Here is a 14,369-nt window from a genome sequence, read left to right as displayed (position 1 = left end):
AATCTGTGACTTCTCTGCATTTCGTGGATACTACTCACCTGGGTAGTGATATGTAGGAATCTCCTCTTTACACACCTCATCACTTGTCACATATTTCTCTGTAGTATTAATATGGGTTAGAGCTTCACCCTGAAACAAATATTGTAAAAGTCACAGACAGATGGAGAAGTCACATCTATGATCAGCTCTAATCCTGCCATCTCCACCGTTCTCATTACACAAGTATAAATCATATAATACTGGTGGATAAAACAAGACTGAGCACAAGACTTTCACAGCCGTCTACACATCATAGAGGAGATCTCATGACTCCTTCTCTCCATCTACCTGATGATCCGGAAGAACACTGAGATTTTCTTGTTTACAGTCCTGTGGAAGAAGAGGAAGGGGACATCTCTCTGGTGTTGTCCTCTTACTGGATAGAACTGGAGGAAACACATACAGGGACTAAATTTGTTCTTTACATACAGATAATTATAGGACATGTGTATTTAGCCCTGTCTATTACCTGGTGATGTGAGGGGCTGGGGAACCTCCATCATGACGTCCTTGTACAGATCTTTGTGTTCTTCTAAATACTCCCACTCCTCCATGGAGAAATAGACAGCAACATCCTGACACCTTATAGGAACCTGACACATACAATGATACAGTCATCCCCCCGATCCCTTCATAGTGTTACTGTATAATGTCCCAGCATTCCCACCTCTCTAGTCAGCAGCTCAATCATCTTGTAAGCGAGTTCTAGAATCTTCCGGTCATTCAAGTTCTCATGTATCAGGTGAGGTGGGGGCCTTGTGATTGGGCTTAGGGGTCTTCCCCATCCCTCACACACCAGGTCCTGACAGCGTTCACTAGAGGTCTTCTTCACTACTGTGTAATCCTGGTTATGGAGAGACACATGAATACATCTCACTACAGACATTTCCAGAGTCCTCACCTCTCCAGTTCTGTCCATCTGTTATTCCCATAGATAAGAATGATGTAATGTGACGTCATCAGAATCTCTCACCTCTCCAGTAAGCCAGAAGAGGATCTCTAGGGTGAGGTGTAATATCCTCTCCGCCATCTGGTCCCTGTCCATATCCATCCTTGATGATTATTTCAGAAAAATTGTCTCAGTATACAAGATGTCCACTGAGAGATCTGATATTGTAGGGAAATGAATAAGAAGAAAGTGAGCCAATGTAACATCATAAAGGATGACAACAAGGGGAAACATATCTGGAGATAGAACGTGTAGATGTTGTATTCTCTAGTCTTATACGGACTGGAACACAAGTTGAATTGCTGACTAAGACATGTCCTCCATGCTCCCAATCACTGGCTAAGTTGGCCACTGCTTCAGCAGATGACTCCAGAGAAGATGTAATCCATAAGATACCTGGATGTTAATGATCATTGTATGGTCCACAGTGTGATGATGGCTGTTAATAACTCCCATTATCTCCTTACCATTTTTAAGGACATAATGGAAGTTGAAGGGTTATAAATTCATGCGATGCAATTGCTTATAGGGCTGAATTGATATGACAATTGATTGTTGTACTTAGTTCTTGTATTCAAGTACTCTTGGTTCTGGTCATGTATTCATATACCTATGGTGGTTCTGGTGATGTATTCACATACTGATGGAGGTTCTGGTGACGTAGTCAAGTGCTGATGGTGGGTCAGTTTATGTATTCATGTACTGATGGTGGTTCAGATAATTACCTGGGTATTTAGCCAGCTCTCTGTACCAGACTAGTGCAAATTGTAGCGTCTTGCTCACTGGTGTATGTTTGCCTTGTTTCACTGTGCTCTGTTCTACTGCTGCCTGACCTAGGACTGTGCTCTGAATCTGTGCATTTTCACTCTTTGCTTGATCCGCTATCTTCTTGGTATTTTGACACCTGGATCATGACCTGACTTTTTTTGTATTACGTCTATGTCGTACCCTCCTGGCTCCTGACCTCGGACCTTTTGATTTTGTCCATGAGTAGTAACTAGTGTCACAAAATATATCGTGTAATGGGGGAATGGCAGTACTGTGGGAACATTATACTGTGAGGGGGAATGGCGGTACTGTGAGAACCATAGTGACCTATGATACTTCAATCTCAGAACAAGGTTCCATAGGTTGTACTATGATGGTGAATGAAGGACTGCTTCTTGTCTATATTCATTTAATTCCCTATTTATTTTAGGTTTTTCAGGTTGCCATTTGTGGACTATGTTGGAATCCGTGGACTCCTTGGAACCAGCATGGCTTTCAAATTTATTTTAATAATTAGACACTCTACAAGCCATGGCATACGCAGAGTTGGCCCTTTTGACTATGGTAATAACACTCAGTCTTATTTTATAGGAAACAGAGCCCTGGGCAATACACAAAGTAGGGCTCGGTACTATCATTTTAGACCGTTTTTCTAGAAATCTCAAAGTCTCCCTGGCCTAGAATAGTAAAAGCATTAATTGAAACCTCTCTGGTGGTCATAAGCCCCCTACAAAGTTTAGAAAGCAGTTGGGAAAACAATGCTTTGGCTGATAGTCTATGTCGCATGACTCTGCGAAACATAAGATCAGCCCTGTGTTCTCTATGAGAGCCGATGCCAAAACAGCTCTGGTTCTCTCTTAAAGAACAAAAGGGCCAGCAGTCAGAAATTGGACATGCCACTTCCTTATCTTCCCCGCCAATCAATTGTTCTGGACCCCTCTACATTTAGACTGTGGATATCAGCAGGGTCCTCTGACCCTAGTCTAAAGGTACCTTCACACATAACGATATCGTTAACGATATCGTTGCTTTTTGTGACGTAGCAACGATATCGTTAATGAAATCGTTATGTGTGACAGCGACCAACGATCAGGCCCCCGCTGGGAGATCGTTGGTCGCTGCATAAAGTCCAGAATTTTATTTCGTCGCTGGACTCCCTGCAGACATCGCTGGATCGGCGTGTGTGACACCGATCCAGCAATGTCTTCACTGGTAACCAGGGTAAACATCGGGTTACTAAGCGCAGGGCCGCGCTTAGTAACCCGATGTTTACCCTGGTTACCAGCGTAAAAGTAAAAAAACAACACACACTACATACTTACCTACCGCTGTCTGTCGCCGGCGCTCTGCTTCTCTGCACTCCTCCTGCACCGACTGAGCAAAGCGGCCAGAAAGCACAGCGGTGACGTCACCGCTCTGCTTTCCGGCTGACCGACGCTCACAGCCAGTGCAGGAAGCAGAGCGCAGGGGACAGACAGCGGTAGGTAAGTATGTAGTGTTTGTTGTTTTTTTACTTTTACGCTGGTAACCAGGGTAAACATCGGGTTACTAAGCGCGGCCCTGCGCTTAGTAACCCGATGTTTACCCTGGTTACCGGGGACTTCGGGATCGTTGGTCGCTGGAGAGCTGTCTGTGTGACAGCTCTCCAGCGACCAAACAGCGACGCTGCAGCTATCGACATCGTTGTCGGTATCGCTGCAGCGTCGCTTAATGTGAAGGTACCTTAAGGCATAAGGGGTCATTAGGTAGGGAAAGAGTTGAGTATAGGACAGAGAAAGGGTCAACAATTGCTCCTATGGGTGATAACCTCAAATGTCCCCCTTATTATAAGGGAAAATACCTAGTTTTCCACAAATGTAAATGCAGCCCTAGCTGTATGTTCATTTCATTCTGAAATGGCTGACAACATCAAATGGATCTCTGATCAGCTGTAAATGGAATGACAAATGTGGATTTTATCAGTGCCATTTTAACAGGCAGCCATAATATCTATCAAAGTGGGTGTTACTTATATACTGAGAGATGTAAACACCAGGATGATGGGAGTGCTGATCATTGTCTAATTACAGCTGTAAACATGTTAAAAAGAGAAGAAGCTAGATCCTGCCCTGAAGTTATGGCTGACCCAGAATGATAAGGACTGTATAGAGTAAGGCTATGTTCACACGTGACTTTTTTCAGCATTTTTTTTTTATGCTAATTTTCAGCTGCGTTGTATAGTATCAGCAAAGTCTGAGATTTCAGAAATCTCATGCACACATCTTGGGTTTTTTTTCATCAGTATTTTGTGGTTTTCGCACAATAGAGCATGTTACTTCCTTCAGCGTTTTTCACCCATTGAAATTAATTAGTGGTGAAAAAACGCTGGAAATCTGCACCAAAAAAAAAAAAAAAAAAAAAAAAAAAAATCAGGTATCCGGTTATGTAGCGTTTTTTTGTACCAAAACCTGATTAAATAGAATGAGATTTGTTTGCACTAAACTTTATCAGCATGCATAAGAGACAAATGTAGCATGCCAAAATATCAGGGAAAAAAAACACCAAAAAAAAAATGGAGCAAAAAAGCAGCACAAAAAGCCCCAAAAACGCAGCAAAACCTGCATTTTTGCCTCAGCTTCTTTCCTGCCAAAAGATCAAGTTTTGCTTTAAAAAAAAAAAAAATAAATAAATAAAAAAATCGCCTAGTGTGAACATAGCATAAGGGACAGGATTGTCCCACTGAAAACAGGAGAACCCTCTGGTGGGCCCCTGTGCAAGAGTGGGCCAATCCCACTATACATGTCTTCCGACAAGCCTACAGTTATCCTCAACCTACTGAACCGCCGCACAACCAGCTCTACCCTCTCCTAGTGTATCCTCAGCCATCCCCTGCAGACTGTGAGCCCTCGCGGGTAGAATCATCCCTCCTTATGTACCCGTGTGCCTTGTTTTTTGCTCATGTTTAATGTATTTGTCTATATTTGCCCCGTATACACATGTAAAGCACCATGGAATAAATGGCGCTATAAAAATGTATAATAATAATAATAATAATTTGGTGAACCAGGGGTAGGTTTTTTTTGTTTGTTTGTTTTTTTACAAATAAAATATTTTTCGGAGTGTTTATTTTCTTTCAGCTTAATGGGTTAGTGATGGGGATGTCTGACAGATGTCTCTCCAACACTAACCCCTAGGATTGATGCCAGCAAACATAAATCCCTCAAAATATTACCTTAATTGCCAACACACCAAGGCAATCGGGAAGAGCCAGGCAAGGCTACTTTCACACTTCCGTCGGTACGGGCCCGTCGCAATGCGTCGGGCCAACGTACCGACGGACGTTGTGAAATAACTGCACGACGTGGTAAGTGGATGCAGTTTTTCAACACATCCGCTGCCCATTCTGCAGTCCAGGGAGGAAATGGCGGACGCGACGCACAAAAAAACATTACATGGAACTTTTTTTGTGCTGACGGTCCGCCAAAACACGACGCATCAGTCGCACGACGGATGCGACATGTGGCAATCCGTCGCTAATACAAGTGCATGGGAAAAAAAACGCATCCTGCAAGTACATTTGCAGGATCCGTTTTTTTTCCCAAACCGACGGAGCTCTAAAGACGGAAGTGTGGAAGTAGCCTAAAGTGGCAGCCATTATGTTAATGTTCACACCACACAGAGACCCCAAGAGTCTTCATGCTGAAGGGGTTAAAGTCCTCCACACCCAGAGTGGCGACGTCAGTTAGAGTTCATGTGAGAATGAATGTTGGCCCTTATTGTCATTGATTCAGGCTATGTGCACACGTATTCTTGAGGTCTGCGGATTTTTCCGCAGCGGATTTGAGAAATCCACAGGTAAAAGGCACTGCATTTTACCTGCGGATTTAATGCGGATTCCTATTATGGAGCAGGTGTAAACCGCTGTGGAATCCGCACAAAGAATTGACATGCTGCGGAATGTAAACCGCTGCGTTTCCGCGCGGTTTTTACCGCAGCATGGGCAAAGCGGTTTCTGTTTTCCATAGGTTTACATGGTACTGTAAACTCATGGAAAACTGCTGCTGACCCGCAGCTGCAGATCCAAAGCAAAATCCGCAACGTGTGCACATAGCCTTAATGTTCAATGGCTGCCAATGGTTGACTGGCTGCTGATTAGCTATTGTATCTGTGCTTGTATTGTTCTACTAACTTTGAGAAATAAAGACACAATGTTTGAATGTTTGCTAATAAGCTGATGACCCATTGGTGCTCTGCAATATGAAGGACAATCTATGCATGTTGTGTGCACACTCCAGCAGTGAGGGATGGCCTCCTTCCATTCCCCCCCCCCCCCCCCCAAGACTGTTGAGGAATGAGAGTTGTGACCTAGAAAAAGGACGATCTGCCTGTGTTCAGGAAGTCTACACTACAGAAGTCATGGCATCATCACACCAACTGAAGAAATACAGAGCCGCCACATGTGACCATTGCTGAACCATGGATATGTTTGGAGAAAGCCAAGATTGGGACCTGCCGGTCATCTGGTTCCATGGAGATGTTTGGAGAAGCCAAGTGTTAGGTGTTGAGTTCCCACCTCTGCACAGGGGAAATCTCGAACCATCTCCGCTGCGGTCTCCCATTCTTCTCCAGCCGCAGTGGAGTCTGCTCAGCGGAGACGTCAGTCCCAGCGCCTTGCTCAGTCTCACTCTGTGCATAGGATTACTGCTGTCTTGCCTGCTTCTGCCATTGAAGCCAGTGCTGGGCAGCGGCGAGCAGACGCTTTTGGGATCTAAGTCCTGCTTTTTCCCTTCTGAGCATGCCCAGGGTGAGATCTCCCATTGGAGATCGAGGGTCACATGCTCAGATGCTGCAGCGGTTCCCATTGGTCCTTTATTGGAAGGTCCTGAACGTGCTGCAGCTATATAAGCTGCGCATGACCGCACGGCCATGCGCTAGTGTACATTTGTAAATGTGTGTGTTGTGAGTGAAATTCGTTCATTAAAATCCCCTCCCTATTGTATGACTGTTCGCGGAAGGAGGGTGATTGCTATCTAGCGCCCGACTTAGCTACCAGCACGTTACTCCATACAGCGTCTAATTGCTGTGACCGCCAGTGCGGCGCCGTGCGCTTTCACAGCGCTTTCCTGACCCAAGCCTGGGTGGTTAGTGGCGTCCGCCAGTGCGGCACCGCATGCACTCTCGTGCATCTGTTATTATTACTTTGGTTATGCTGACACCCCATTAGCGGTGTCGAGCGCAAGTAGTCTAGTCGGACTCGGATCCCAAGTCTTGGGACTGAGCTTGGTGACTCCTTGCTTGCGCTCTTGTGTGCGGTACCGCGGCCCTGTGACTTAACAGGGTTTGCTTCCTTCACACAGGGTGAAGTTAACCCGTGTGTGTATTCTCATTGTACCGCCATATAGTCCGTCATTACTTGGCAGCAGGTTCCATCTCTGCACGGTGGACCCCGGGCTGCGAACGCACCTTAATCTATCTTATTATTTGGTGCGTTCCGCGAGCCCTAACACCAAGTTGTGATCATTTGATCAACTGGCCTTGTATGAACTCAAAGGACTGTCATCTTCCTACGCATGTCATTACCTCCCTCTGTGCGCATGTTACAGGTGGGGTAGAGACCCTGGAAGATCTGAAGTCACAGCTGCCATTATCCCGGCGAGACAGCAGAAGAGCGAGACTCTGTAATGTGCAACATCTTGGGTATTGTGCTGGGACTGATCTACGTGATATTTGCCTGTTTTGTGGTTCATTAAAGTATTGTCACACTGCTATCCTCACCCTGTGTTGTCTGAGTAGTTTCTGCCCACGAGGAGAGAGAGCGGACGTTCGATGGTGTGAGCTGTGGTGCATACAGTATTTCTAAAGACAACCGAGACAGCGGACGAGGGCAACCACTGACCCTGTATCTCCACACCCAGTAATGGAGCCTCCAGCACCGACCTCCACCCGCAGAGCCGCACTCCACATAGAGAATAATGGAGCCTCCAGCACCGACCTCCACCCGCAGAGCCGCACTCCACAGAGAATAATGGAGCCTCCAGCACCGACCTCCACCCGCAGAGCCGCACTCCACATAAAGAATAATGGAGCCTCCAGCACCGACCTCCACCTGCAGAGCCACACTCCACAGAGAATAATGGGGCCTCCAGCACCGACCTCCACCTGCAGAGCCGCACTCCACATAGAGAATAATGGGTGCATACTAAAACCCTATGTGGCAAATTTACCTATGCCTATGGTAGATATTTTAGTCGTATTCATCTCTGCCTATTTTAGATTTTTTTTTACCGTTTCATTTTCTTAATTTAGTTTTCCTTTCCACTTCACTCCATTTGAAGCAGAGTAACCAATTTATTTACATATGTATTTATTTGACATAAAGTTGCAATACATGAATGTAGGGGTCAAATTTTTTGGAAACGGAATAACGGTTTTGAGCTCCGTTTTTTTTATTGGAATATGTTCATGTTAGTACAACAACGTTATCTTCCAAGTTTCATCAAGATCTTTTTAGGGATTCAGTCGTTATGCGCCATTTTCTGCCATACCTATGCCTAGTGTGTTATCACGGTTGGAAACGGAAAAACGGTTTTGAGCTCCGTTTTTTTTATTGGAATATGTTCATATTAGTACAACAACGTTATCTTCCAAGTTTCATTAAGATCTTTTTAGGGATTCAGTCTTTATGCGCCATTTTCTGCCATACCTATGCCTACTGTGTTATCATGGTTGGAAACGGAAAAACGGTTTTGAGCTCCGTTTTTTTTATTGGAATATGTTCATATTAGTAGAACAACGTTATCTTCCAAGTTTCATTAGGATCTTTTTAGGGATTCAGTCTTTATGCGCCATATTCTGCCATACCTATTCCTATGGTAGTTTTTTTTCTAAAGTTGAATGTTTTGAATCTATTTTTTCTTTCCACTTCACTCTATTTAAAAATAAATTAGCGGAGGTTAAACTTTAATTGCGTTTTCCACAAGGCAAACCCATACATTTCTATATAGTAACTTTACATTTGAAATAAACACTGAATCCCTAAGAAGATCTTGATGAAACTTTGAAAATAAGTTTGTCATTAATATGAACTTTTTCCAGCAAGAAAAACAAAGCTTAAAAATGTAATTCTGTTTTCAACAATGTTAATTCATACATTCCTATATAATAACTTTACATTTCAAATAAAGATATACTTAGGGATTCACTGTTTATCGAAAATGTTTGCCTTAAGGTACCTTCACACACAACGATATCGTTAAGGATATCGTTGCAACGTCACGCTTTTTGTGACGTAACAACGATCCCGCTAACGATCTCGTTATGTGTGACAGCGACCAACGATCAGGCCCCTGCTGGGAGATCGTTGGTCGTGGGGAATGATCAGGACCTTTTTTTTGGTCGCTGATCACCCGCTGTCATCGCTGGATCGGCATGTGTGACGCCGATCTAGCGATGTGTTCACCTGTAACCAGGGTAAATATCGGGTTACTAAGTGCAGGGCCGCTATGGGGGCCAGAAAAATACGGATTACACACAGACCAGCAGTGTGACTTGTGAGAAATACGCAGCGGTGTTCTATAGAAAAGCCGGCAATTCAGTGCGGTGTACAGTAAAATCACACTGACAGGTTAGAATAGAATAGCTAAGATAAATGTCTACACATAGTATGTGTGTGTGTGTAATATATATATATACACACACACACACACACACACACACATACACACACACTAGATGGTGGCCCGATTCTAACGCATCGGGTATTCTAGAATATGCATGTCCACGTAGTATATTGCCCAGCCACGTACTATATTGCCCAGCCATGTAGTACATTTCCCAGCCATTTAGTATATTGCCCAGCCACGTACTATATTGCCCAGCCCACGTAGTATATTGCCCAGCCCACGTAGTATATTGCCTAGCCACGTAGTATATTGCCCAGCCAGGTTTGTCACATTTAAAAAAATAAAAATATACTCACCTTTCTGAGGGCCCCTTGTAGTCCACGGCAGCTTTCGGTCCCAGGGTTGGTATGAGCGCAGGACCTGTGATGACGTTGTGGTCACAGGCAATATACTACGTGGGCTGGGCAATATAGTACGTGGCTGGACAATATAGTACGTGGGCTGGCCAATATAGTACATGGGCTGGCCAATATAGTACGTGGGCTGGGCAATATACTACGTGGGCTGGGCAATATACTACGTGGGCTGGGCAATATACTACGTGACTGGGCAATATACTACGTGGACATGCATATTCTAGAATACCCGATGCGTTAGAATCGGGCCACCATCTAGTATATCTACATATATATATATATATGCCTATTCTATGTGTACACATTTATTCCACCTATTCTATTGTAAGCTGTCAGTGTGATTTTACTGTACACCGCACTGAATTTCCGGCTTTTCTCTCTAACACCGCTGCGTATTTCTCGCAAGTCACACTGTTGGTCCGTGTGTAATCCGTATTTTTCTGGCCGCCATAGACTTTCATTAGTGGATTTTTTGCGCAATACGGTGACAAACGCAGCATACTGCAATTTTCTATGGCCGTAGAAGACCGTATAATACGGATCAGTAAAACACGGCTGATAGGAGCTGGGCCATAGAGAAGCATTGTACCGTATGCAATCCGTATTTTATGAACCGCTCATACGTCCGTAAAACTCGCAGGTGTGAGGTCGGCCTAAGGCAAAAATTTTCGATAAAGATATACTTAGGGATTCAGTGTTTATTTCAAATGTAAAGTTACTATATAGCAATGTATGGGTTTGCCTTGTTGAAAACGCAATTAAAGTTTAACCTCCGCTAATTTATTTTTAAATAGTGAAGTGGAAAGGAAAAATAGATTAAAAACATTCAACTTTAGAAAAAAAACTACCATAGGAATAGGTATGGCAGAATATGGCGCATAACGACTGAATCCCTAAAAAGATCCTAATGAAACTTGGAAGATAATGTCATTGTACTAATATGAACTAATTCCAATAAAAAAAACGGAGCTCAAAATCGTTTTTCCGTTTCCAACCGTGATAACACACTAGGCATAGGTATGGCAGAAAATGGCGCATAAAGACTGAATCCCTAAAATGATCTTAATGAAACTTGGAAGATAACGTTGTTGTACTAATATGAACATATTCCAATAAAAAAAACGGAGCTCAAAATCGTTTTTCCGTTTCCAACCGTGATAACACACTAGGCATAGGTATGGCAGAAAATGGCGCATAAAGACTGAATCCCTAAAATGATCTTAATGAAACTTGGAAGATAACGTCATTGTACTAATATGAACTAATTCCAATAAAAAAAACGGAGCTCAAAACCGTTATTCGTAATTCTTACCAAAGTGATGATGGGAGAGCCTGGTGTTGCAGCTTGACTTCAGTAAGGTACAGTCACACATAGCGACGCTGCAGCGATATAGACAACGAGCCGATCACTGGAGCGTCGCTGTTTATGTCGCTGTAGAGACGTCAAACAGAACGATGCAGGAGCGATCCAGTGACGTAACGGCGACTCGCTTATTGTTCTCGCTCCATGTAAAACGTTGCTGGCGTAGTTGTTTTTGATGTCAAACATGACGATACGCGCCGATCTAGCGACCAAATGAAGTTCCGGACTTCTAGCTCCGACCAGCGATGTCACAGCGGGATCCAGATCGCTGCTGCGTGTCAACCACAACGAGATCGCTATCCAGGACGCTGCAACGTCACAGATTGTTGTCGTTCTCGTTGCAAAGTTGCTGAGTGTGACGGTACCTTAAGATATGCCCCAGCTAGCATGTCCACTTACTCTGCATTCTGTGGTTGCTGGGTACTGGATGTGTGAGAGGAGGGTTTATAAACTATCTCAAGGTAAACAATATTAGGCTAGGTTCTCATTGCGTCAGGGCAATCCGTTTAGCGCTAAGCGCTAGTGGATTGCGCTAACGCAATGTCTTTTTAGGGGTCGCGTTAAATGTCCCCGCTAGCGCTAGCTGCAAGCAGCGTCCGAGGCGCGCCACAAAAGAACGGCACATCGCTAGCGCGTGCCGAAAATGGCACGCACTAGCAATGCGCTTTAACATTGCTGGCAATGGGAGCGTTAACGGACACGTTGCACGGCGTTAATTTCGCCGTGCAACGCTGTCTGTTAGCGCTCACCCGAAAACGAAATGAGAACCTAGCCTTAATATTATCTCACTCAAAACATCCCCCTCCCTCTCTCAATTCAGGTACACAGAGAAGGGAGTTGTAAGGCTATGTGCACACGTTCCGTATTTTTCGCGGTTTTTTTCTATAAAAATGCGATAAAAACATGAAAAAAACGCTTACATATGGTTCCCAATCATTTCAATGTAATCCGCAAAACTTGTGCAAATGTTGCGATTTTTTTCCGCGAAAAAAAACAAATCGCGGAAAAAAAAGCAACATGTTCATTAATTCTGTGGAATCGCTGATTTCCCGCACACTGTAAAAAATCTACCATAGGTATAGACAAATATGACTAAAAAAATCTACTATAGGCAAAATCTACCATAGGCATAGGTATAGACAAATGACACATAGGGTTTTAGTATTTTCCAGAATAATGGGGCCTCCAGCACCGACCTCCACCCGCAGAGCCGCACTCCACATAGAGAATAATGGCGCCTCCAGCACCGACCTCCACCCGCAGAGCCGCACTCCACATAGAGAATAATGGAGCCTCCAGCACCGACCTCCACCCGCAGAGCCGCACTCCACATAGAGAATAATGGAGCCTCCAGCACCGACCTCCACCCGCAGAGCCGCACTCCACATAGAGAATAATGGAGCCTCCAGCACCGACCTCCACCCGCAGAGCCGCACTCCACATAGAGAATAATGGAGCCTCCAGCACCGACCTCCACTCGCAGAGCCGCACTCCACATAGAGAATAATGGAGCCTCCAGCAGCGACCTCCACCCGCAGAGCCGCACTCCACATAGAGAATAATGGAGCCTCCAGCACCGACCTCCACTCGCAGAGCCGCACTCCACATAGAGAATAATGGCGCCTCCAGCACCGACCTCCACCCGCAGAGCCGCACTCCACATAGAGAATAATGGGGCCTCCAGCACCGACCTCCACCCGCAGAGCCGCACTCCACATAGAGAATAATGGAGCCTCCAGCACCGACCTCCACTCGCAGAGCCGCACTCCACATAGAGAATAATGGAGCCTCCAGCACCGACCTCCACCCGCAGAGCCACACTCCACATAGAGAATAATGTAGCCTCCAGCACCGACCTCCACCCGCAGAGCCGCACTCCACATAGAGAATAATGGAGCCTCCAGCACCGACCTCCACTCGCAGAGCCGCACTCCACATAGAGAATAATGGAGCCTCCAGCACCTACCTCCACTCGCAGAGCCGCACTCCACATAGAGAATAATGGAGCCTCTAGCACCGACCTCCACCCGCAGAGCCGCACTCCACATAGAGAATAATGGAGCCTCCAACACCGACCTCCACCCGCAGAGCCGCACTCCACATAGAGAATAATGGAGCCTCCAGCACCGACCTCCACCCGCAGAGCCGCACTCCACATAGAGAATAATGGAGCCTCCAGCTCCGACCTCCACCCGCAGAGCCGCACTCCACATAGAGAATAATGGAGCCTCCAGCACCGACCTCCACCCGCAGAGCCGCACTCCACATAGAGAATAATGGAGCCTCCAGCACCTACCTCCACTCGCAGAGCCACACTCCACATAGAGAATAATGGAGCCTCCAGCACCGACCTCCATCCAGAGCCGCACTCCACATATATGGCTGTTCTGTGGGCACAGGACCTGTGATGAGGTCACAGGAGGGGAGGAGTCAGGGGTCACATGATCAGGGGCCTCAGTGTATGCAGGACTGTGCTGTGCTGGTTGTCATGGTGCTGGATGAGGGGAAGTTTCTGTGTGGGGTCAGGAGGAGTTTACAGTGTGGATGTAGCAGAGCCGTGTGTGTACGAGGTGTATAGAGCGGAGCCGTGTGTGTACGAGGTGTACGGAGCGGAGCCGTGTGTATGAGGTGTACTGAGTGGAGCCGTGTGTGTATGAGGTGTACGGAGTGGAGCCGTGTGTGTATGAGGTGTACGGAGTGGAGCCGTGTGTGTATTAGGTGTACGGAGTGGAGCCGTGTGTGTATGAGGTGTACGGAGTGGAGCCGTGTGTGTATTAGGTGTACGGAGCGGAGCCGTGTGTATGAGGTGTACGGAGTCGAGCCGTGTGTGTATGAGGTGTACGGAGTGGAGCCGTGTGTGTATGAGGTGTACGGAGCAGAGCCGGGTGTGTATTAGGTGTACGGAGCGGAGCCGTGTGTATGAGGTGTACGGAGTGGAGCCGTGTGTGTATTAGGTGTACGGAGCGGAGCCGTGTGTATGAGGTGTACGGAGTGGAGCCGGGTGTGTATTAGGTGTACGGAGCGGAGCCGTGTGTATGAGGTGTACGGAGTGGAGCCGGGTGTGTATTAGGTGTACGGAGCGGAGCCGTGTGTGTATGAGGTGTACGGAGTGGAGCCGTGTGTATATTAGGTGTACGGAGCGGAGCCGTGTGTATGAGGTGTACGGAGTGGATCCGGGTGTGTATTAGGTGTACGGAGCGGAGCCGTGTGTGTATGAGGTGTACGGAGTGGAG

At 46.0% G+C, this 14,369-nt stretch overlaps 1 protein-coding gene and 1 pseudogene across 1 annotated transcript; both read right to left on the bottom strand.

Moving 5' to 3' along the window:
* The window catches only part of LOC138666401 (zinc finger protein 585A-like), an 81,241-nt pseudogene that overhangs the window by 14,083 nt on the left and 52,789 nt on the right, over nt 1-14,369 (bottom strand).
* LOC138666909 (oocyte zinc finger protein XlCOF29-like) lies at nt 664-13,532 on the bottom strand. Its single transcript, XM_069755093.1, has 3 exons — nt 13,488-13,532; nt 1,013-1,146; nt 664-883 (listed from the first exon to the last, which is right to left on the bottom strand). The coding sequence occupies exons 2-3, from the start codon at nt 1,088-1,090 to the stop codon at nt 671-673; spliced, it is 291 nt and encodes a 96-aa protein (XP_069611194.1). The 5' UTR covers nt 1,091-1,146; nt 13,488-13,532; the 3' UTR covers nt 664-670.

The sequence above is a fragment of the Ranitomeya imitator genome, chromosome 2 (assembly GCF_032444005.1).
Source record: "Ranitomeya imitator isolate aRanImi1 chromosome 2, aRanImi1.pri, whole genome shotgun sequence".
Taxonomy (NCBI): domain Eukaryota; kingdom Metazoa; phylum Chordata; class Amphibia; order Anura; family Dendrobatidae; genus Ranitomeya; species Ranitomeya imitator.
The sequence above is the reverse complement of the archived record's forward strand: the minus strand, read 5'-3'. Positions and strand labels throughout refer to the sequence as shown.

What these genes read in the sequence shown, in the direction of transcription:
- LOC138666909 (XM_069755093.1), bottom strand. Translation starts at nt 1,090, where the DNA reads ATGGATATGGACAGGGACCAGATGGCGGAGAGGATATTACACCTCACC. An exon ending in TCTTCTGGCTTACTGGAGAG is followed by an intron (nt 884 to 1,012) that starts GTGAGAGATTCT and finishes CTCCATAACCAG; the next exon opens with GATTACACAGTAGTGAAGAA.